The 20,659-nt window shown below is 52.4% G+C and overlaps 1 protein-coding gene across 1 annotated transcript in view; it reads left to right on the forward strand.

Annotated features, from left to right (window-relative positions):
• Positions 1–20,046, forward strand: part of TMEM121 (transmembrane protein 121) — a 38,981-nt gene extending 18,935 nt beyond the window's left edge. Inside the window, exon 2 of the mRNA XM_032118366.1 lies at positions 13,662–20,046. Coding sequence (XP_031974257.1) covers positions 14,297–15,235 — 939 coding nt within the window. The 5' untranslated portion in view covers positions 13,662–14,296 and the 3' untranslated portion in view covers positions 15,236–20,046. The remainder of the gene's footprint in view (positions 1–13,661) is intronic.
• The last annotated feature ends 613 nt before the right edge of the window (positions 20,047–20,659 follow it).

Below are 20,659 nucleotides of genomic sequence, written 5' to 3' on the forward strand. Positions count from 1 at the left end.
TGTCACTCGTGTTCCAGCTCACAGGAGAGAAAAGCCAGCTCTCTGCAGCCTCTCCTACAAGTGTACTTGAGCTGTTTTGGAGTGCAGCACAAAGAAATTGGCTTTCCATGGGAAGAGAATACAAAGATGCACCCAAAAAGCCGTAGGTAGCTCAGTATTCTTGTAGGAACACTCAAACCAGTGTGCTCCTCATCCGCCCAGCACCAGGGAGGTTTGGAGAGTCAGAGGAACCCCCACCCCATCACAAGGCAGGGCTGAGCACTGGAGGGGGGTCGTACTCCCCTCAGCTCACACTGCAAGCTGGAGCTGCCTTCACTTCTTGTGGGCAACCAAGTCCAGGAGGTGGAAAACATGTCCTGCTGGGCCAGCTCACTCTGGCAGGACATCCCTCTGTTTCTCCAGCAGGATGTCAGAGTTTAGTGATGTGGTTGGAAACCTCCATCTGGCACCACAGGCAAGGTGGACAGCCACCAGCCCCAGCCATCACACAGGAGTCGGGTGATATCTGCGACACACAAAGGGGCCAGGAAGAGAGGTATGGAAAGAAGGGAGTTCAGGGAAGTGCTCCCAAAGCAGGAAGAAACCCCCAAAATTGAGCTGAAGCAAAATGCTGAGGGAAGCAGGCCAAAGAGCATCTCCCTGAAGCAGGGATGCATCCCTGCTGGCCAAGATCTCCTCTGAGTGATGTCCCATCCCTGGGCCAGCGCTTGTCAGGGAGAGCAGCAGAGTGGGACAGAGCTAATGGCACTAATGGGGAAGGAGGCACAAGTGCTGTGGTGTCAGACAAAAGCAGCCCAGGGGCTGTGAGGATCCCCCCCTCAGTTGCACAATTCCTGCTGCATCCCTCAGACCACAGAAAGTCATGATTTTCTGTCCCATATTTGGCCTCTGTGCTCATACCCAGCCCCTCTGGGCTGCACAGGACATGGGGACATCCCTACGGGGAGGAGCTGAGCGTGGTGGTGGCTACAAGGTGCAGGCTTGATGTGGCACTGTGGCAGATACTGGCTACCTAATTACACAGGAATTAAGCACCCAGAGCGGGGCCATCCTCACTTCATGCAAGTGTGTAAATACAGGGAAGAGCTGTAATGCACAGGGACACAGAGCAGACAGGTACCCCTGGAGCTGTGGTGGTGCAGGATCCCCTGGGTCTCCCATGCTTCCAGGGGGACGTGGGCTTCCAGGAATCCTAATGAGAAATGGTCGCCTAATGAGGCCACGGCGGATCCTATGGGAGAGCATTGGTGGTCTCAGCCAGAGGGTGGAAAAGGATAAGGCTGAGCAAGGGTGGGAGAGGGAAAATGGTGGTGCAAAAGTCAGTGCAAGATGTTGGTGTAGTGCTTAGGGAGGGCTTCCAGGAGCAGTTTCAGAATGCAAATTAAAATAGCAGCTGATTGCGAGTGCACTCACTGTGCCTCTGCAGCCAGGTGGGTTTTCTGCCAGCCCAGCAGTGGCCCTGGCTGCCACAGCCCCCAGTCTCCCCCAACCTCCCCAAATCTCATCCTTAGCAGGGTTTCATCATTGCCTGTTTTGTACTGGAGGGATGCTCTGCAAACACCAATTGTCCCATGCCTCATACAGTTGCAAATTCAGTGAGAAACACCTGCCATTTACCACATTTCAGGTTTTTTCTGGAAAACTGGGAGATGTCTGCTCCATTCCACACTTTATCCCCACTTTCCCAGGCATGAGCTTCCCTCCCAGTGAGTGATGATTTTGTGGCCATTAGTGGATAGAAAGGAGTTTTATTGCTCTTCCCTTTGTCTGGCATCAGTTGGGAATGAGGTTTGAATCCTCTTCCCTCAAATCTATGTTTTCTAGCAAACCACATTCATTGTTCCTGAAAAGTCCAAACCATTTGCTACTTTAAACTAAATCTAAAGTTATCAGCAGAGGGGAGGGAAGGAGGAGGGTAAAACGGCCCCAGAGAGAAAGGACATATTTCTGAGGCTGAACAAAGCATCCCAGGATTGCTCCTAGCCGTTCTTTGTAGTATTTTTATTTTGCTCAAAACCCCGAGTGAAAACAATTAAATGACTGCCAAACAGAAATAATTTATATTGGGTTTTCAGCCTGTCTGCCAGACCAAAGTAACTTGTCATTCTGACACCCCTAACAGAGACCAGCCCCAAGGAGGAGAGATGCTCTCCCTGCCCTGTCCTGCCCTGGGGATACCCCAAATCCCACTTGTGCTTCCCTGTCTCCATCCTTGCCATGATTTTTGGGTGCCTGGGGACCCTCACCTGGAGGGCTGCCCAGCTGGGCATGGCCAGCCTGGAAGCACACTCGTAACTCCATGGCTGTGACCGTGCAAAGTCAATGCTGTGACATGGAGCTGGTTAATGCAGTCACTGGGATGGGCTGGTGTGGTTGTTCCTGAGCCCCATGATGAGGCTTGGCATTAGCCATGGCATATTGGCTTGGCTGGGATCAGCAGCAAGAGAGCTTTCTGTGCACGGTTTGATTTAAAATGAAGGAAAAGAGAATGAAAAATAAGTCTGTTCTGAGCACATTTTGAAAGGAATGACTTCAAAAGTTAACAATTCAGGGCAAGTCTCCTTTTTTAAAAGATGTTTCTAAATTAGCCATTTTGGGTCAATCTCCATCTCTCATCCTCTGAATATCCCTTGTCCCTCCCATTTCATGGAGGGGAGAAAAACAGTTAGCAGTTCCTCACTCTTAAATAGCAGTTTTCAGCAGCTGGCTAAGCTGCAAAACGGATTAGCTTTGCCTTACAGCTCTGTACACAGCAATTTCAGGCTTGCACGGAAGTTGCATAGCTTTTCCAAGCAAAACATTTCCCATGAATCCCCTTCTGGGGATACCAGGAGATAGAAATAGGACTCTGGGGTAGCAGCATGCTGGGGAGCAGGGAGTGGAGAACACCAGGAGGTGGGAGATCTGCTCCCACATAAAAAGCTGGCACTGAATGTGGGCAGGACACATTTTCCTGTCATCAGGAGTGAGGAGGGAAGGAGTCAAGCCGAAGCCTAGCGAGGACCCTGGTGCTGGAAGCCTGGATCCAGGGCTGAGGAGGTGGGCAGAGTCCTTTGGCAAGCATCTCATCCATCCCCAGACACCTGCAGTGGTGGATACAGGGGTGTTGGAGGGGCTGGTGGCAGGTCCTGGACAGCTGGCCTGTGGGACAGCAGCGACACCCTCACAGCCTAGCAGTTCAAGCCCTAGCAGTGGGTAAGGACAAGGCAAGTGCTGCCTCCAGGGGTACCGTGTCTGAGGACTTCATCCTGCTCTCTTCCTTGTCCAAGCACCAGTTTTTAAGCTCGCCAGCTTCCCCTTCTGCAGGGGACCTCACCCGGCCACATCCTTCTGGCAGGAGCTAAATTGCTCTTTTTATGGTAGGAATTAACTCCCGTCACCTGCTCTGGCTGCACTGTCCCACACACAGCATGGCTGGAACCAGAGCCCTGGGGATGTGCTGGCCAGGAGAAAGTCTTGGAGAGACTGGGAGGCAGCCTCTGCCCTCCAGGGCCAGCCGGGTGTCCGTGTGTCAGCAGCAGGGATAACCTCAGCCCGGGTTAATGCCAGTGCAGATGTCAGCCAGTGATTTCATGGCCAAAGCACATTCATCGTGCGCCTTCTCCCCACCTCCCCTCCTCCCTCCCTCGGTAGAGAGCCCCGAATAGCAAGAGCCTGCTTTTGAGGTTGGAAGTCACGTTTAGAATTTTAATGATATCCTGTATCCCACAGCCTTTCATTTGGGGAGAAACCGCTGTAAATGACCCATTTTTCTTCATATAATGATAATCATTACCAAGAGGAAAATGAGCACTGAGGCCGGGCACAAATGCAGTCACATAGTAGATGGGGCGGCTGATTCTGACTGGCAAAATGCTACATGGAGAAATATACCTTTTATACTTAGAAGGAACATAAAGATGTCTTTAAACATGCATGTAAATTTGTAACAAATAAGTCACCGTGGCTGGAAATGGGAAGCTAGAGAGAGCAGCCATAAATATTTTATCTCTTTGGCAGTAAGCTCCAGCACAGCAAATTGTCATATCCTCCTGGGGGAGAGCACGCCTGCTCGTGCTGTCGGATGGGGAAGCCACCCAATTTCTGTGCTGCCTCCATGCTGAGCTCCCTCCTCGCCTGGGATCTGGCAGCGAGGAGTCTGGGAGCTTCCCACACCATGGGCATGGCCCCTGCTCCTGGCTTTTTTTTTTGAAGGAGGGAAAGAATTTCATTAGCAAAGAGAGCCTGAAAAACCAACAGTTTGTGCAAACAAATGGCTTAGTCCCAAGAAGCACCACACACTCCTGCACCTTGGGGTGCTGTCTAACCAGCAGCAGGGGCACCTGCAGGTGGTCTGAGCTGCATGGGGTACATGGAAGTGTCCCCACCTGGCTGGGGATGGATGAAAAGGAGAGGGAATACTGGAATACACAAGTTATTACTTCAAATCCCCTGGGTCATGCTCATCTCAGCCACCTCAACCCCTTTCTGCTGCATGCTGGCTGGCACATGTGCAAGGGGCTATGGCACTTCCCAGCACCACTCCAGTCTGGCTCCCAGACAGCTTGGAGCATCCCTGGAAGGTGGATAGAGGATCTTTGGGAGGGCAGCGCTGTGGAAACCCAAATCCCTCCTCTGGGAATTCTGCTGTGGTTCCTGAGCAGCTTGTGACACAGCATGGGTGATCCTCCTGGTGATGGTGCCAGAAGCCTTTGTCAGACGCACTTCTTGAAGCTCAGATCAAGGCATTTGCAGCCCTGACTCTGTGACTGAGCAACCAGAAAATGCACCATGGAGCAGAGCCACCATCCTGCCCTGGTGCTTCCAGATGCTCCAGAAAATATGGGGACCTTGGAAGTAATTTCCCTTTAGAGCAGGGATCAAAGGCCAGCTGCTCACTGAAGATGGCATTAGGCTGAACACACTGCAGGTTGCTGATGCTGTGTGAGGGTATGAGCAGGAGGTGCTGTGGTGACATGTCTTTGAGGTGACACTCAGGGCACCTCATTTAGTTCCCAGACTTCAGCCTCGAAGTCATCAGCTGCCTCTGACCACGGTGTTCAAGCACCTAAAAATTCAATTAGATGTGACCTGAGGAAAACCTATAAACATATAATTTATTGGGAGAGTGAGTCCTGATCCCAGGTAATTGCCCTCCTCTGGAGTAGCCTGCAGCAGCCCCTTGGCCTGGCTCATGTGCCAAGGATGGAGCTGGTTAGGTTTGTGAGTGATATAAGGAGCCTGGTCTCTGGGTGCTGGAATTGAATTAGACATCAACAAGACAGATTTTATTAGATTTATTAGATGGCTGGTAGAGAGAAGGCTAGAAACCAGAGGAAGGGAAGTGTCTCCCCAGCGACCTCTGGGCTGGCATTATTTTTCTTGGCACTGCGTCAGATGGGTGCAGCGTTCATCTCCCAGGTGATGCCAGAGCAGCAGATGCCAGTGTTGCCCCCATCCCAGAGGCTGAGGCTGTGCAGGATGAGGAGGATGACCTTGAGATTAGTGCCACAGAGCTGTTCCAGGAGGAACTGGCAGTGGCATGGACTTAGATGATGGAGAGCAAGTGTAGAGCAGAATCCACTGAGGGCCATCTCCAGCCTGTGGCACCACCAGCCCCTACCATGACTCAACTGTGATTTCAGACAAGTTAATGACTGTCTGCTGAGGGGAGCACCACCCCCAGCAGAGTTCTCACGCTGCTAACAGTTCATGACAACCAGCATCGAGCTACTGTCATCAATAATTAACATTGGACCAGCCTTGCCAAAATAAATTCAGCAGTTGCATGGCAAGGCAAAGGTCCCTTGATTTTACAAGTTACCCGTCACTTCTGTCTTGTGTGCTGTCCCTGCATTACAAAGGTTTGAGGTGAGCTTTCTACTCAGAAAAATGGTGTGATGTTCTTGGTGAAGCTTTTACTGGGATACACCCTGCTGCCTGCTCAAGAGTCACTGCCCTGCGGAGCAGAAGCAGCGGAGATGCCTTCTCATCTGCTGGGGAGCTGGCTCAGCTGTCAGTACAACAGGCTGAGCAGCAGCACACCTGCTCCTAGGGCAGCCTCGTGCAGGGTAGATGGCTGCCTTAAACCTGGGCGAGGAGCAGCAGCATGCCAGATGTCACCAGAGGATGAGACCTGTTGTCACAGGAGAGGCTCTGCCCCAGGCAGGTCTCTGAGGAGCAGACCAGGAATTAAACCGTGGGGGAACCAGTCAGGCATTGCCAGCAGTACCACCTCAGGGTGGCTTGGGAGAACAGAGAGCAGCAAAATCACCCCAGGGATTATCTGGATCCCCCGTGTCTGCTGCTGGTTCGTGCAGAGGCTGAACCCTGGCAGTGCTGGTGGGGCTGCATCCCTCTCTCTGGGCTCAGGGTCCTCAGTGACATGGCACACAGATTAGCCGTGTGGCTAGGCAGAAAGTGGCCTTGCCAGGCTCAGTGGGAGCCAGCAGACACAACCTCCTTTTATCACAGCCACTGGGCTCTGCTGCTCCATTCCACCAGAACAGCCAGCAGCTGGCTCCTGTTAATTAAGAGCAGAACAATCACTCTTAATCAAAGGCCAGACTGATGGCAGCAATAGCAGCCTGCTGAGCTCATCCCACCTCTACTAACCCTGTGCTCCGGGCAGAGGGAATAACAGGGGCATAAATGTTTCTGTGCAATTTCTTCCTGGCTGCAGTGTGCCACCCCAGCCTGGCAGCAGGGACAAGCTGAAGACAGCTCCCAGGGAGGGCAGAGATGCCACTTGCTTTGTGTGGGAGCTGATTGGCCTCCAGAGGCATCTCCCTAGCCATGTGATGCTGAAGCCAGCTCCTCGAGGACCTGGCCCCTCTGCTCGATTGGGGACTCAAAGGGAGTAAGTGTTCTTGTGACAGCAGGACACACGTGGTCATTCTTGCTGTCCTGCCACCCCAACACAGGGCTGGTGCAGCACCTCCCAAAAGCTACTTAAATGCAGAAAGTGCTCAACACCTTCACCATCAAGTAGAGCAGAGGTCTCTGGGATTGTAGTTTGAGAGTCAGACCCCTTTGCCCTACCTACTCTTCCCTTTGCAGCTTGCCCTGCTCTGCTTGCATCAGGCCCTTCCTGCCCACAGCCTTTCCTTGCATTGTGTGGGTGAGGGAGGAGAGGAGAGGAGAGGAGAGGAGAGGAGAGGAGAGGAGAGGAGAGGAGAGGAGAGGAGAGGAGAGGTCCCTCACCTGCTGCTTTAAGTCTGACAGCCAGCCTGGCCCCAGGTCAGAGGAACCAGCAGGTGACTCTCTCCCAGGTCTCTACAAGAGCCTGCAAGCCAGCCCCTCATCCTTCCAGCCAGTAGTGCGGAGTCATCCCTGTCTGAACACCCTCTCACATGCAGGAGGTGCCTGCAGATCTCAGATGCATCTTCCCTGGTAGATCTCCAGAGTCCCGCCCCAGAGCTTCCTGCATCTCCTTCCCCACAAGCATGTTTTAGCATCAGGAAACTCCCAGCACTCTCCTATTTATAGCCTCACACTCCAGTTTTCATTTTATTTTAATTAGCTGATTCCCTCTCCCACCTGGCTCTCAGGCACCTAGTGAATTGGATGGGGATGCTGGGAGCAGCACTCAGGAAAGTTTGTGCCTCTGTGCCAGCACCCAGGAGACTGAGGACAACGATGAGCAAGAGCAGGGAGCTTTCCATCCTCCATCTGTAGGGATTTCCAGCAGGCAGTAGGGGAAAGCATCTGTGTGAGGACTCTGCTCTGCCTCCATGATTTCCTTTCCCCCAGTACTGACAGTGTGAGGTTATTTGAGGACATGGTTGTGAGTCACACACAAAACTACATCCTCAGGCTACTGAAGTCAGATCCAAGTTTTATGCTCCTGGCCTGGCTTGCTCCTGGTGTTTGCATTCATGCCTATTGATGGCACAGGAGAAATCCAAGCTGTGGTCTTTGTGTGCAGGTGAAACTTGTTGACCACTTGTGTGAGGCCTTCCTCTCCGGGAAGGACCAGCAGAGGTCAGAGCTGGTGGTGTGCTGCTGTATTTTAGTGAGATGACTTGTTCAACTGCGAGTTGCAGGTGCGCTGTCAGCCCTGCCATGCCTGGGGCAGGAAGTACTTTTGTTCCCAGCACAAGGGTGGCACAGCTCCTTCAGATGAAAGCAAAACAGTTTCCTAGGCAGCAGACGGGACCAGTGAGGATGTTGGTTATACCTACGGACAGCACGCTTTGGGGTGAGCAGGGAGCATGCTGGAGGAAACACACAAAATCCAACAGCATGTCCAAAAAAGTGGGGGGGGAAATTCTGGAAAACAAAACAAAACAAAGCAACCAAAAAAACTCCAAAGCAACAAACAAAAAGGAGAGTATAGTTGGGTGAAATTCCCCCAGCAGGGGCAGGTCCTGACACAGCTGGGAGAGCCAGTGCTGAGCCCAGCATTTGCAGGAGCACTGGGACTGGGAGGGCAGGGGGATAGGGAAAATGCTGATGATCTGGCAGAGGAGCAGCAGGCCTTGGAGGACCCCCGAGGTAGCAGAGAGAGAAATGCCCCAGGACCAGTGGGGAAAGCTCTGCTGAAGAGTGATAAAGGGTGCAAGGAGCCTGCAATAGTGAGAGGAGGGTGGGGATAGAGCTCTGTGAGCAGAACCTGCATTCCACTGAGCTCCGCATGCATCTCCCACCGTGGCAAACATACATTCAGACAGATGTTTGCCAAATGTGCCCTTTTTGGCAACAAACCAACAAACTGTGGGGGATTTTAATGCTTTTATATCTGGGGTTTGGTCCAGATTAGATAAAAATCTTGAAAATGCACCCAACTGGAAATGCCAAGAAATTCCTCTGCAGAAACAGTTTGCTGGGAAAATGGTAAATTGTTTTGGTAGAGTCAAAACGTAGTATTATAATTTCACGTTTTATGTACAAGTCAAAATGAATCATTTACCTTCTTTAACTATTTTTAAACACCTGAAACATCTGAAAAGGCTTTTTTTTTTTTTCTTTTTGACACGTCTGTCAAATATCATCAAACTCAGTGTGTTTGTGAATGGGGAGATATTCCCAGCAGCTGCAGCTGCCTGTGCCAGCAGGAAAGCCCTGACCAGGATTGCTGTGGGGGACAGGACTGGGAACAAAAAGGCCAGCCAGCCAGCCCATGCAGGACTCTGCTGTGGGCAAGCAGCCTTTCCCCACCCTGTCACCAAAGTGATGTAACTGAGAGGGTGGTTTTATTTTTTTCCTATTCTGGCAACAGTTCTGATACCTTCTGCCTGTGTTTGTTCCTGGGAAAGGGGGCTGGAATGAACCCCAGAGGAGACTGAGGGGGATTGCAGCATGGGAGTGCAGTTGATGCACTCACTGGTATAAGCAGGAGCTGGTTTCATCTGATATTGCATTGTTTATTTTGAGCAGGTTCTAGGAAGAGTTTGCAGCTCTTTCCCCATTTCTTGATGTGCCTACACAGTAAATTATCTGTAATCATTAGCAAGTGGGCTGCTTCCTCCTTCAGACACAATTAGTGGGCAGGGTCCGGAAAAATCTTCCTCAATCTCATTTCCTTGACAGGATGCACTTGAGAGCCCGGTACTGCCTTGGAGGAGGCAGGGCACAGCCACTGCCCAGAGCAACCTTCCCTATTCTTCAGGGTAGGAGCATCCTCCCTCCCTCCTTAGCCCCCAGGGACTGCCCGGGGCAGAGAAGGTGAAACCTCAGCCTGCAGGTCAGTGAGGCTGAGCTGGACACACACAGGCACCGACTGACACTGAGGTGAGGCAGGAACATGCAATGGCTTGGGGATGACCTGATTTAGAGCTTTTCTCAGTCAAAGCAGAGTTTGCCCTGCCTGCAAGCCCCATCCTTATGTGGTGCACAGTCACAGGTAATTCAGGGGGTCACAAATCACGTAAGCAATGAACAGCCGCTTGCTCTCCCCGGCCTCTGCCGAGAGCAGGTCACTTGGCTGCACTTCAGTGGCTCCCTGGAGCACAGCCAGCTGCCAGGGAGTGATGCCAGCACCTGGGTGGCTCTGCCACAGCTGTCCTGAAGTCCCCAGCAAAGGTGGGTGTCCCCACGCTGGAGACAGGGTGGGCACTGCTTGGTGGAGCAGCAGCTCTTGAGGGGCTGAAGGACTAAGTGAGGGGGAGCTTTGGATTTACACTCAGGAAAACTGGAATAAATCAAAGCAATTAAAGTGCAAATGAAGCTTTAAACAATGAGGCATCCTAATTACCTGGGAAGCGCGTTGTGTATGCTTCTGCCTCACTCCCTTTTTTAAAATAGAGTTCAAATTACATAAATAATTTAAATTAATTTGCCAGGTAGAGCTGGGCTTTAGGAAGCGCCTGCTGGCGTTAATGAGGCTGTGTTTTGCCAATGGCTCCACGAGCCCTCCGGGCTTGTCTGCAGCCTCTGGGTCCCCAGGCGGGGGCGATGGAGTTTGTGGGGGGGTACCAGCAGCTCCTGCATCCGCACGGCTCCTGGATGTGGTGCCGGCTGCTGTGCCAGGAGGTGCCGGGCACAGGCGCTGAGCAGAGGCAGGAGAGGGTGCAGGAAGGCACTGTGATGGGTGGCTGCGGGCTGCAGGCGCCGGAAAGGGCAGAGCTAGCGGTAATTATGGCAACGAGCCACCGGCATCACAGGGAAAAGCACTGTTTAATTTTCTTCTAAACTGCCTGGGCTGGTGGTGGAGCAAGTCTGTGACCACACATCCCTGGGTAACCACAAGTGCTTTATAGCATCTGGGAGGGCCAGGAAAAAGAGGTGCAAGACCAAGAAATCACTTCTCAGACAGAGAAGAGGCACCAGAGGAACAGGGCAAGGGCTGGCTGCACCAGAGCTGCTCCCTTTCGCTCGGTACGAGAGGAAGCAGGGCAGAGGTGAGAGCGCAAACCTTGCCCTTCAGTTGGGTTTGGACTCATCTTCAGGACTCCTGAATCTCTCCAGCAAATCAGCAGCCCCCTCCATTCCCACTGAAGCCTCTCCCATCCTGCAGGGAAGCTGGGAAAGGGCAGGCTGGGCTGGGAAATGAGGTATCCCCAAGCACACCCCAGAGATGCAGAGGGGACATGCTGCTGTGGGCGTTACCGAGGGCATTCGCTCACTCCAGTGCAAAGGAGCTGTTTGTGTAGGGTAGAAGCAGAGGAGAATAAGCAATTAGGGATTGCATTTTGTCCTGGTAAGGAGGCCCAGAGTTGCCAAGACTGAAGCATCGCTTCAGTACTTACTCGTGGGAGTCCTGGCACCAAAAGGGATGCAAAAGCTGTTAGATCCCTTCCCATAGGAAACTGCCAGCCTGGCTCACTGACATCCATAACGCTCCAAGCTCATTGTGTTCAGGTGGGCTGCCTTTTATTTACAAGAATTCCTGCAGGAAGAAAGTTTTGTGAATACTTGTCCAAACAAATATTTGCCTCAGGTGTGCACTTGTGGCTCTCTGACATGCTTATTGTATTGTTTACTCAGCACAGTTCTCAGGCAGTTTCTGAATGTACTGTTAGATGCAGTCATTTAAAAGTTATGAAGTAATGGTTGTTTAAAAACTACCTGCATTTCTCTAATAGTCATCCAAGGAGAGTTTTATGTGCCCTCTCCCTGACAGGATGGTCAGGGATCACTCAAATTGGCAAGCTCTGCTCCGTGGATCTGCAAAGAACTCCGTATTTCCATACAGCAGCGGGGCTGCAATGGGTAGGGAAAACACCAGCTCTTGGAACGTAAGGAGAAGAGCTTGCACTGCAGCAAGTGCTTGGAAACAATTTCCAAAAGGCAAGAGAGGTGCTCACCGTGGGTAATGCGTGATTTGACCTGGGAGGAAGCAGAGCTCGAGCTCTGTGATTCAGCCCTGCAGTCCCCTTCCTCCACTCGGAAAGGGCACCACAGCAAATGAACACATCCGTCAAACCCAGCCCAGGCTGCTGTGAACCCTTCAGGGGCAGGTGCCAGGGAAGGATCTGCCGTTTGAGCATATTTCTTTTGCTGAAAACGATCTGCTCAGCACCGGTGGTTAAAGACTTGCTGGATGCTGTTGTAAACACCGTGAGTTAACACCTTTCAGTGCCCTGGGTGTTCACCAGGAGGCAGGAAAGGGTTTTCTGACTGGTTTCACGCAGGCGTGAGGAGAGCTTGGGCTGGGAGCTGTGCCTTCCCCAAGCTCCCCTGACCACACGATTAACTTACAGGGCAGGGGGGCAGGATTTACAAGCAAGCTGCTTCCTAACCTTGCTGTGCTGTGATGCAACCCACTGCCCTTTAAATAACCGCTGTCTTTTGAAGGCATAAATACTTACAGGGTGAAAGAAAAAAAGCCACCATTCTCTCCTGAAAGACCTAATTTATCTGGAATTATCTATCCTCGGCTATAAATCCCCTGTAAAACTTGGCACGAGTTTTAAGGCAGTTACAGCAATGACTGTATATTTTTATCCAAAACCTCGAGAAAGAACAAATTGAAGCCCCAAACGGCAGCTCTGAGTTGTTGCAGAGAGCCACACTGGTGAGAGCGGGGCTGCAGGGACTGCCTTGCCTGGGAAGCACCATGTAGCAGTTCTCATGAGTTCCCACCACATCTTGGTTTCTTTCTGAGCAACTCCTGCTTGAGAAATTATTTTAACATGCCAGTTTTCCTTGCTGGCAGGAGACTCAGAAGAGCATCCTGAGGGTCCTGGGTGGGGCAGCAGCTTTAAGTCCCTTGCTAACGTTTCCTGAGCACCACATCCTTGCCTGCCACATCCTTTGGAAACCAGGGCACAGGTACACGCATCCCTGCTGTCCACCTACTCAGGCACAAGGCAGGGCTGGCTCTGACTCATCTGCTTCCCACTTTCTCTTCTTTGTTCTTCTTGTCTCCCTGAAGCAGGAGAGAATCCAGCTTTTATTTAAATGAGGCCCTATAAACATAAACAGCTGCAAAGTAGGGCAGGTTTTTAATGGCTTACACCTCCTTGGGCTTGGCTTCTTCCCCTCAGCCTCTGTGGCTGCGGTCATGGTCTGTCTCCACGTAAGCAGTTCAATGACGTTTTTGAGTGCACTGGGACCTACCTGTTCATTTCTGGGAGTGCATTCCCTGTGCAGAAAAGATTAACAAATTAATTAGGCAAGCACAGCATGGTGAGGAGGAGCTGTGGCCATGAGCAGCTGAACCAGTCCAGAAAGCTGCTGGGACCTCATGACACCCTGGGGACAGCTGTGCCAGCCCTAACTTCACCCTACTTGAAGAGGGACGTACCCCACACCCTGTGAGCTGCTCTGTAACTGGTGAAATCTCATGGCCATAGTTAAGCAGAACCATCCCCAGGCTGGGACCTCTGCAGAGCACATGGGTCTGTCTCCCTGCTGGAGCTGAGACACCAGCTAGGCTGGGATACCTGGAGCTGGGAATGCTGTGAGCTGTGTGTCCCCACTGGGGCTGTGGTTTTGTGTCTGTGCTGCAGAAAGAGCAGAAACACCCAGGGCATAAGCTTGCTGAGGAGTTCTGGACAGGGAGTGCCTGTGTAAGGGCAGCAGGCTGTGTTTCCGTGTGGGACACCCCGTGCTGTGTTTGTACTCCGTAAAAAGCTCTTCTGCATCGTCATGCACAGTGATGGATACTCCAGGGGTGGGATGGTACCTGGTGGGAGCCCAGCCCATGTGTGATGGGAGCTGAGGGGGCTGTCACTGCCACCATTCCATGGTGAGCACACAGAGGGACCCTAACACTTGTTCTCTGCTATCTGTTCCAGGAATGGAGGGATGCATGTACAGCTGGCAGCAGCAGGAGACCAGCACAGCCCTGTGGGGATAGGCGTGAAGGTGATTCCCTGTGAGGATACAGCAGGAGCCCCCCAGACCCTGGAGGAACGTGGGGTCTCGCTGGGAAGAGGGAGAGCTCCCCTGCTGCCCTGTCACCTGCCGTGTTTCCAGGGATCTATACCAGGATTTGGGGCTTGGTGCCTGGAGGCATATTAGCGCCATAGGATTGCTGGAGAGCCTGGCAGCGATGGGGGACCCGCCACAGAGGAGGGACATTCCTCCAGGAGGCCCTGCACACCCGTGAGCCCTGGCTGCTGGTGGCGGAGGGTGCCTGGGGCTGGGCTGCTCAGCCAGCCCTGGGCTGGGGGCAGAGCCGCGGTGCTTGCAGGGCACAGCCACTGAGGGGCGAAGGGCTGGGGCGGGGGCTGCAGGGGCGGCCCCGAGCCCTGGGACAGCGGGGCTGCCAGCTGAGCCACTGCTCCTCCAGGCACCTCTTCCTGGGGTGGCAGTGGGGGACAGAGTGGCCCTCGGTCCCTGGGCTCACCGCGGATGTGCCCCCGCGCAGCGCCGGCGGGACCGCTCCCCTAGTGCCGGCGCGGAGGCACGGAGGGCCGCCCGTCTCACCATGGTGCTGCCGCCGCCCGACAAGCGCCACGTCTGCCTGACCACCATCGTCATCATGACCAGCATGGCCTTCATGGATGCCTACCTGGTGGAGCAGAACCAGGGGCCCCGCAAGATCGGCGTCTGCATCATCGTGCTGGTGGGGGACATCTGCTTCCTCATCGTGCTGCGCTACGTGGCCGTGTGGGTGGGGGCCGAGGTGAAGACGGCCAAGCGGGGCTACGCCATGATCCTGTGGTTTCTCTACATCTTCGTGCTGGAGATCAAGCTGTATTTCATCTTTCAGAATTACAAAGCAGACAAGAAGAACCTGGAGACAGTGGCCAGGAAAGCTCTGACCCTCCTGCTCTCCATCTGTGTGCCGGGGCTCTACCTGGTGCTGGTGGCCTTGGACAGCATGGAGTACATACGGACCTTTCGGAAGAAAGAGGACTTGCGGGGACGCCTCTTCTGGGTGGCCCTTGACCTGCTGGATATCTTAGACATCCAGGCCAACCTGTGGGAGCCACACAGGACCGGCCTGCCCATCTGGGCAGAGGGGCTCATGTTCTTCTACTGCTACATACTCCTCCTGATCCTGCCTTGCGTGTCCCTCAGTGAGATCAGCATGCAAGGGGAGCACATTGCCCCACAAAAAATGATGCTCTACCCTGTCCTCAGCCTGGTCACCATTAACATCGTCACCATCTTCATCCGGGCCATCAACATGATCTTGTTCCAGGACAGCAGGGTCTCCACCATCTTTATTGGCAAGAACATCATCGCGATTGCCACCAAGGCGTGCACCTTCCTGGAGTACAAGCGGCAGGTGAAGGAGTTCCCGCAGAACGCCATCGCCCTGGAGCTCCAGCAGAACTCCCTCTCGCACAACCAGACCATCCACAGCGCACAGGGCATCCCCCACGAGCCGTCGCCCACCAGCGAGATCCTGGACACATGAGGGATCCCCCAGCCAAGCATTGGTTCAGACGGCCCCGTGCCGAGTGGAAGAGGGATGATGCTGCTTTCTTGCTGCCCGGTGCAAGCGCGACAGACAAATCCCGGCAGTGAGGGCTCTTCTAGGCACAAAAACACCAACTGCGTTTTAATTGAGCTATGGAGTGTCCTCTAGACGTCTTCATCTCAGGTATAGCCCTAGGAGTCCTCCAGACAAACCAAATGGACTTGCAAAGGACCTGAACCAGCTGACCCTCTCTCCCTGTCCTGCCACCATCTCCCCTCCCGAGCAAAGACCGCTAAGGTTGCAATGTCCCTTTTTACTCCCCGAGCACCTCACCTTTACTCCAAGCCTGGATCGAAGATTTTGTTACTGGAGACCTTTTTACGGAGCAGGGACAGGGGCACAGGGATGCGGATTGCGGGGGGGGGGAGGGTGGGACGTTTGAAGCAGTAAACCCTGTGATTGTGGATGTCTCTTATCCCCAATGGTTGTGTTTACAGTTTCCTATTTATATCGGCTCCGGAGACTCTCAGGCTGCCTTTGGGACCGATGTCCTTGTGGTGGGCAAGAGCAGGGAGCCCTGCAGTGGGGAGCTGGGGGATGGCGTGGCTGCCCTGCCCCGGGCCGAGGGGGACTGAGCCTCCACCAGCGCACTGCGCCGACTCTGCCGGGAGCAATATTTGACAAGCTAAAGCTAATCTAATGCTGGTGTTTTACGTAATTCATTCACTCCAAACGACTCAGCACAATGTTTCTATTTTTAGAAGGGTCCCTCTCTCTCCCTCTCTCCCTGCCATCGAGAGCCTGCCTGCCTGCAGCAGCCGGAGCAGCCTCCCCAGCCCCTGGCACTGCTGCTGGCAGGCATGGGCACCCAGGAGGGATTAGGAACAAGAATGGCGATGATGCATTTCACTCCAGCATCGAGCGTTTATAAAGAGGGCTGCTTTCCACAGCTACTATATTTTTAAAATAAATATTAAAAAAAAAAAAAAAAACACAACAACAAAAAAACAACGGGGGGGGAAAAAAACCCCAACCCCCAAAAAGAGCTGGGAAGAATGTGCTGCCCTGGGTAGGCAGCTGGGCTGAACTGGGAAGGATGTGCTGCCCTGGGCAGGTGGCTGGGCTTTGAGCTGGGCTGGGGTGTCCTCTGCAGGTGTGGGTGGTGGTGAGGGGCTCAGCCACGGGCAGCAGGGGGGGAGGCGAGGGCCAGCCGGACAATAAAAGCCCCGTGAGAGCAATGGTTTCTAGTGGTCTCTTTTCTGCCAGCGTGGGGAGGGAGGGGATCAGCTCTCATACAGCCCAAATCACTTGTCTCCTCTTCTATCCACCTCCCCCGGACTCGCAAGTGCTGTCCCGAGGTTCTGTGCTCTGCACTCACTGAGCTGTGGGCACAGAAAGGAAATAAATCATTGTTCCAGCCGAAATGCTGCCCCAGGGTTGGGTGCACCTCTGCTGCCTGACCCTGGGGGGAGGCACAAGGAGACAAGCAGAAAACCTGCATCTCAAACATGCTGAAACTGGATATTTTTGCTTTTTTAAAACAAAATATTTCATTTTGAGGAGATGGAATAAAATGCCTGGTGCTGTTTACATTTCTCTTCCACATTTTCCCCTGGTTCTGCTCACCGAATTTGACCTAAATCCACAAATCATTTCAGTTTTCATCTTCTCAGCCCATCACAATCTGTTCAAAACATTTCAGCCATCCCTGCTCCAGACTTCCAATTTTAGGACCAGGCAATCACAGTCTTGCTTGGCCACCCTGTCACCCAGTGATAACTCTAATGTTAATTAAATCCACTGAGAAATAAAACAGTATCTTTGCCAACAAAAGTGAGTTTCCAACAGATTTAGCCAACTGGAAAAGTTTCTTCCCCCTTGCCCTCAGGGAACATGAGAGGAAGTGGGCAGGTGATTTAAAAGGTATTAGCAGAAATTAATTAAATTGCTTGATTATTCTGGAATACCTATGGAAATACATATTACATCTCTGCTGGTGCCTTTAAAATACATGCGATTAGCATCAGTGCAATTAACTCCCAAGTATCTAATAACATTCTGCTGCTCTTTTAGGTAATTAATTTATGAGCCTTTGTTTTATAGTTCTTCCCCAGGACTGAGCAGAGGAAAACCTCCATGAAAACCTTCAGGAAAACCTCTGGCATGGTGCTGTGAACCCTGGGGGCCGGGATGTGCCAGCTGAGGCAGTGCCCAGCATCAGGCTGAACGCTGAAGCAGAGATCTTTTATCCTGGGTATAAAACCAGTGATTTGGTGGGTTACTCGAACAGGTTGGGTGTGTTTTTGTTCTGTCTCACCCTCATAGCTAGCTCTGCATCCTTGCCTTATATTGGAATAAGTTAATATTCCCTTGAGCCAGATCTGTTGCTAAGGTTGCTTGGGGGATGTCTGGCTGTGCTCCCTGAACATGGGAAGGGAATATTGCTTTATCCTCCTGATCCCATAACTTCCAAGAAGGTTTAGGAGTCCCCACAAGTTTTTCTTGAGGTTGCAAGACCCTGCTTTCCACTGCTGACATGAGGTTTTTGTCTTTGTGGGGTGGCGTGTCCCTGTGGAAGGGCTGCATTAGGAGCTGGAGCAGGAGCAGAGGTCCTGGAGGTGATGCTCACCTGGGATGCAGTGCACCACATCATTCCCAAAAAGCCACAGGTGCTCAAAGCCCACTCTGGTGAAGGGAGGGAGAAGAGGCTTTTCTCATCTTCTGCTGTTCATCATCCCCAGGGCTCAGCGTGCATCATGTTCTGCCTCAGCAACGCAACCCTTTCTCTTCAAAGCCACCTTGGAAGCAAGAATTATGAGCTGGCCCCTCCTCAGCAGCTGCTGGGAAGCAGGGGAGAGCTGAGCTAGCTGGGAAAGGCGGGTGTCTGCAAGCAGAGGGGAGAACCAGAGCAGCCAGCAAAGACCTTGGGGCCATGGGGACAGCACAGCAGTGGCAGCACTGCAGCTCTTCCCTGCCCGGTGCTTGCTGAGGGTGATGCCTCTGCCCCGAAATCCAGCAGAGACAAGACCTCTGGGAGCCATGGGAGCAGCAGGAGGGATGGTACAGTGGCTGGGCAGGGTGACTGGCTCCCAGCCTGGCTGGTTGTTAGGGGAAGGTGATATTTTGCTGTGGGCAATGAGAACTAAAGGAAACAATTAAAACTAAATAGGCTGGAACCGAGCAATTTTTCAGCTTTCTGCTGAGAAGAAAAAGAGCTCCTTTGTGAACAGTGAAATCCTCCTGGCAAGCTGTAGAATCCCACCTGATGAAGCAAAAGCTGCATAATTAAAATGCAGAAGGGATGCAAATTCTCTGTATTCCAGTGGAAAATCCATGGGGGTGGTATCCCTTGCTGCCATTCAGAACCAGGCCACGAGCACAAGGGAGCCCGTGCCCTTGGCAGGGGAAGGCTGGTGGTGCTTCAGGGACCCAACTGGTGCTGTCCTACCTATTACCAACCCACTGGGCAGTGCTGAGGCTATGCCTCCTTCTGAGTGACCACCCCTGGAGGAGCCAGCTCCAGCCTGTAGCTTGCAGGGAACATCAGAGTCATGGCACCCTCTGGAGATGCAGCACCCGAGCCCTTCTGAGTCCTTCTGTCAGGTGGGTCCCGAGGGTCAGCAAATTGCCCCAGTCCTGCATGGGCACAGAAGATCTCTGATCGCTTGCTGGGCAGCAGCAAAGGGCTGGCTGTACCCACTCATGTCCCAGGCATTGTGGAACTGCGAAGCAGGAGATAACAAGTGGAGCAAAGTAAGCCATGCAGGCTGCTAGAATGCAACAAGCCCAGACAAATCCATCTGGGTTCTGTCCCCCTGTCAAAAATTTGGACAAAGAGGCAGCAATGGGCTTGAACTGCTGTGTGCCTGACACCCTCTGTGAGAAGAGCCTGGACCCAGCTCTTGTGCCCCAAGAGCCTCATGGTACCTGCAGTACCTCCTCCCTGCTCTGGGCTGATTCACAGATGTTTTACCCTCCTGGGAGCTCACATCCAGCCCACAGCAGCCCAATCCTCTTGCTGCTGCATTCACCTGTGCACTGGCCTGCTCCACAGCCAAGGGTGCTGAGTGGGGCTTGAGCTGTAGCTTTCCTTTCCTGAGGTATACTGCTTTTCCTGGCAGCTCTCGCATGTCCTGCTTGTCCTCAGCTCCTTTTGGCAGGTGAAAGTGTCTGGTGCTGCAGCCTCTGTACAGGACTGGGGGAGAGTGGCAGTCACTGAGCTGAAAGTGCCCTCCGGTCCTGCCGCCAGATTCTCCATGTGAGCATGGCACTGGTGGCCTTGCAGGGTCCAGAAGTGCTCGGGAGGATTTGGGAGAAGAAATACACCCAGCAGGGCAATGCAGCACAAAGATGGCCATGCAAGACCCTCTGCAGTGCCACCCACTGCAGCTCCATGCACTGTCACCTGGAACCATAAGTAAATAAGGGATTTATTTTCCTTTTAATCAGTCTGGGTTAGTTTGATGAGCAGAGACAGACTGAACTTTCATGCCAATAACTGTTTTCCTCCCACCTGCCCCAGATTTCCTGCACTTTTTTAGCTCAGGCGAGTGCTGCAACAGAAAATGAAGGGCAGGTGTCCAGACCACCTTGACAGCAATTCCCATCCTCCCAGATTCCTCCTGCCTGGGAAAAAGTGGCAAAAGTTTGAGCTTCACACCAATTTAATCCTAACTGAATGCCCTAAATTCTTCAGTTGTGTCTGGTTTTTAGGTCTGGCATCCTTGAAGAATAATATCCATTTAAATTACTGATTTGGGCTTGCTCATTTAATTTCATCTTAATAAAGATTTTATGTGGTTTTGACATATTCAGTGTCTTGAGTGTATTGACATGGCAGCCTGAAGAAACATTATGACCATAACAGCTCAAAAAGCATTAAAAAGACCCTGGCAAGGTTTATTGATTGCCCTCTTTTATAGCTGCTTGAAGACAAAGACCAGCCACAGGGAAGAGTGAATACTGTATTTTGTTTTTATGTGAGCTTCCCCGATGTTACAACAAAAGGCATTTGCAAACAAATCTCTGCAAGCTCTTCATCAGGACATGAAGAAGCAGTAGTCATGTTGCTGGGTTGTTGTTAGGAGGGTGATTTTAAAGGAAAAATTCTGCAGATAGCAGGAAAGTCACCTCCAAGAAAGGGATGTCAAAGTGTAAATAACTAAATAAGTGATGAAGATGCCCAGGTCCTCCCCGCTGGTGTACCCCAGAGGAAAAGCCCTCATGCCTCACTGTAACATGTTGAAGGAAAGGGTAAATCATCTGCCAAAATCTGTCCTCAGAGCTGTGGGTTTCCCCATGGACAGCTAATGTACCCCAGTGTCTGTGTGAAAACACAAACGTGTTGTGGGCGTGTTATGCTAAGTGAAACAGAGATAAAAATTAGTTGAATAATCCATTGGCAAGGTAGAAAGGTTCTTG

This window comes from Corvus moneduloides, chromosome 9, assembly GCF_009650955.1.
Source record: "Corvus moneduloides isolate bCorMon1 chromosome 9, bCorMon1.pri, whole genome shotgun sequence".
Lineage (NCBI taxonomy): Eukaryota > Metazoa > Chordata > Aves > Passeriformes > Corvidae > Corvus > Corvus moneduloides.